Source organism: Cyprinodon variegatus, unplaced genomic scaffold (genome assembly GCF_000732505.1).
Source record: "Cyprinodon variegatus isolate N-32 unplaced genomic scaffold, C_variegatus-1.0 Scaffold797, whole genome shotgun sequence".
Classification (NCBI taxonomy): Eukaryota; Metazoa; Chordata; class Actinopteri; order Cyprinodontiformes; family Cyprinodontidae; genus Cyprinodon; species Cyprinodon variegatus.
The window spans coordinates 146,470-150,407 of NW_015151250.1; the positions used below are offsets into that span (position 1 = coordinate 146,470).

General features: G+C 38.3%; 1 protein-coding gene across 1 annotated transcript in view; it reads left to right on the plus strand.

The window, feature by feature from the left end:
- The window catches only part of LOC107098651 (synaptotagmin-6-like), a 91,124-nt gene that overhangs the window by 80,189 nt on the left and 6,997 nt on the right, over positions 1-3,938 (plus strand). Inside the window, exons 7-8 of the mRNA XM_015396424.1 lie at positions 794-914; positions 1,800-1,971. Coding sequence (XP_015251910.1) covers positions 794-914; positions 1,800-1,971 — 293 coding nt within the window. The remainder of the gene's footprint in view (positions 1-793; positions 915-1,799; positions 1,972-3,938) is intronic.

Sequence of the window (3,938 nt, forward strand, 5' to 3'; positions counted from 1 at the left end):
ATTAAAGTCAGAATTCTGAGATTAAAGTCAGAATTCTGACTTTTTTCCCATGTTAAACTGAAAAAAAATTTAAAAATCAGAAATCAAACATTTTTTTTCAGTGGCCCTAATCCTCTTCTGTAGATATCAGACTACAGGCCTTTATTATCATTTTTTTATTTAAACATTGCTTGTTTTTTTTTTTTTAACATTGCTCGAGATCCTTAAACATCATGGAACAGAGCGGGTGACAAAACCTGGATATTCATTTTTTACGTGTTTACACCTGTTAGTGTACGTGAGCATATGTGGTCTCGAGAAATTACAGGGTAGATACTTCTTTCAAAGATATTATGTTTTTAGACGAATTTGTGTGTGTGTTTATGTTTGTTTGTCTGTCTGTAAGTCAGTATACAGGAGCTGACTTGGGTCCATAAAGTTTGTTCAAAAGTATTGAAAAGTTTAAGTTAACCTGGTTAACTTAAATTTTCCAGGTTAATTTTTTTTCTATTGAATAAACTTTATGGCCTAAATTTACCTCCATATAGATACAAATGTAAATAAAGGCTGAATCAATATTGATTTCATTTAAGTTATAGTTGAATTAAATGTCAGGATTCAACATGGGTCCAATATTTTTCCCTAACCATACTTCACTGTTGATATACTCCGACTTAGGATTTAAAAATTTGCCAAAATCTCTCAAAATCCTGTATTTAAAATGAATATACACACAAATATGTTGTTTGCTATGAACTGAAACCTTTGGGCTGAATGTAAAGCTGTTTTTTTTTGTCTGTTTGTGTTCTGAAAGGAAAGCGTTGACCTTGGGGAGATCATGTTCTCATTGTGCTACCTGCCCACTGCAGGCAGACTCACACTTACTGTTATCAAGTGCAGGAACCTCAAGGCTATGGACATCACCGGGTACTCGGGTAAGTCGTGTTCTCTTTGTATGATTCACTGACAATGACAACGAGTCAAAATAAACTATCTTCCTTTTAATTCCCATTTGTAATGATGACAGAGAAAATAAAGAATCCATGGACGGTAGTTTGAGTGGGCGAATTCAGATTGTTTCAGCTTATTATTATCCTGCACCTGCAAAATTACAACTTTGACAAGAAATAGTTTCAGGCAGTCTCTTATTTTAATGGAGTGCCATCTCACTTCTCTATTAAACCTTCCCCTACGATTGGGATATCACTTGTGAAATGTGACATTTATTAGGCTTTAAATGCCAGGGTTCAAGTGTTATTCGGAATAAATGTGGTTCCTTTTTCCTCCTCACACATTTAATGACATTTCACAGTTTTGATGTGACTCACAACTTTAATTCCCTGAGTTGTCAGAGCTTTTGCAGTCTGTTCATTGTAAACTTAGATCTATTGTATTGTGCCTCCCAGCATATCCAACATGTTTATGGATCCAGAGCAGCTTATAAATGACTAAAACCTGGCTTGATGGATGCTGTGCAGTGATTTATCACTCACAAATGAAGAGCAAATTCAGCATTCAGGAAGCTTTCTTAGTGATGCTATTTGGGAGCTATCTTTGGCCTTGCATCCATTTTGTTAACGCACGGCGGTGAGTCACTTTGATGCACATTACTGGCACCAGGTCCTCCAGCATTGCTTTTTTGTTTAGTAAAAACATTGATGCACCAGTTTATCAAATCCAGAAGGGATGATCCTTTGCTGTGGAAAAACATTCAAGCTTTGTCTTGATTGTTACTGCTCTGCTGGTGTGGAAATAAGATGAACAAACATGCTGAATTAATGGTTTCTTTCCTTTCTTTCTTCCTCTCTTCCCCTTGTTAGATCCCTATGTTAAAGTATCGCTCATTTGTGACGGCAGGCGTTTAAAAAAGAAGAAAACGAGCATTAAAAAAAACACCCTGAATCCCACCTATAATGAAGCCATCATCTTCGACATCCCTCCAGACAGTATGGACCATGTCAGCCTGCACATCTCTGTGATGGACTACGATTTGTATGTTTATTCTATAGCTTGATAAATAAATTATATTTTTACTTGATGGTTAACATGATAAAAAACAAAGAAGATCATGGTTGCCAAAATGTCAGTGTACTCTTTTTCTTTCTTGTTAAATTTAATCATTTTAGAGCAATAAGATTCATACGAACTTGATATTTTGTTGTTTTATTCATTTATAAAATTATTTTGAACATGTTTAATATAGCAGGTTTGTAAGAGAGTATTACTTACAATCACTCATGGACACATATTCAATTCAATTAAGTTTATTTAACTTAACACCAACTCCCAACACATGTCATCTCAAGACGATTCATTCAGTCAGTCTGATTAACGGTTTTCTAAGGACAACCACCTGATTGCATCCAGTCATTGACTTGCAGGAAATTCTCCTCCTCAATGAGGATGTAGCTAGCGACAGTATTCACTTGAATGGTGTCAAGGACTCTTTAGCAATCCCTAGCAACAAGCATGCATGCAGTGACAGTGGAGAGGAAAATCTCTTTTTTAACAGGAAGAAACATCCGGCAAACCCAGACTCAATATGAGTAGCCTTCTGTTGAGGTTGGCTGGGGTTCAAAGTGAGCAGCAGACATACAAGAAGAACACAGAAGCACTGATCTATAAAGGCTTTGTGGTTTAAAAAAGTAAAGGTAAACTAAGTCAACAGTTAAGCCGGGCGTACACTATGCGATTTTTTTCAGTTAACGCACGCAACTGCCGCTCACACTGTACAGTGTGAGATCACAGCTCACGATTTATGTTCGGTTCGACGCTCTCATGCGATCTACCTGCTCACAGTACGACTAAAAAGCACGTCGGACTCAGCTCCGCAGTGAGATAGAGCTGCTCTGACGCGTTTATCAGGAAGCAAGACAAGTAGAAGGGGAATATTAAGCTCACTATAGTGAAACGCACTGCCTTGTGCATTTCTGTGCTGAAAGCCCTAAAAAGAAAAGGCGACAACGTATTTGGACAAAGACATGGCTTAGCAAACTTGGCTACTATGGTCTGTTTATTTTAAAGAAAGAACTGCATTTCACTCATTGCACCCCTGCCTCACTGCTGTGTTTACATCTGAGAGGCAGAATAAAACGTATTCTCATTATCAGTTTGTATGAAATCGTACGAAAAGTTATGCACAGTATTTCGTACGTTTTTGTACTTTTTTCCTCCTGCATGCACAGCCAGACAGACGAAAAAAGCAGATCCTCACTAGGTTGCTTGCTGTTTTGTATCTTAGGGTTAGGGTTAGGGTTAATTGTATGTTAAATTCTATGTTATTGAATGGTGCGTAAGATGCGCATGCGCAAGGATATCTTGTCTCGAGGCAAGACGTAAAAATATGACGAAATACGACGAAAAAAACGTCATAAACGTACGAAATACTGTGCATAACTTTTCGTACGATTTCATACGAACTGATAATGAGAATACGCTGAATAAAAAGAAGAATCCTTGTTTGCGCATGCCCACTGAGCCATTTGCCCACGACGGTCGGGAGAAAATCAAACATGTTTGATATTCCCTCGACCTCACGATTCCTGATCGGGAGGTGGTCATGAGAGGCCGATCGCCGCTCGTTACCCCCTATACACTACACGACTTACGACGCACGATCAGGCTTAAAACGCGGCCCGATCAAAAGATTCTCGCACGACTGGAAAATCGCCCAAAAAACGCACAGTGTATGCTGGCTTTAAGAAGACAAGCCCTGAGTGGGTTTTCATGCAAAGGTGATGAAAGCACATACTGCTAGTCACAGTAAACGCCGTACCCATTATTATGTCTAGGAGAGAAACAGGACTAGACGTTAAAAGCCTAACTGTATCATCTATAACTGAGGTGTTTATGGCCGCAGCCCAGCGGATATTTCATTGTTTATAGTTTCTCTGGCTTTAAATAGGCAAGGCAAGGCAAGGCAAATTTATTTGTATAGCACAATTCAGTATAAAGACAAT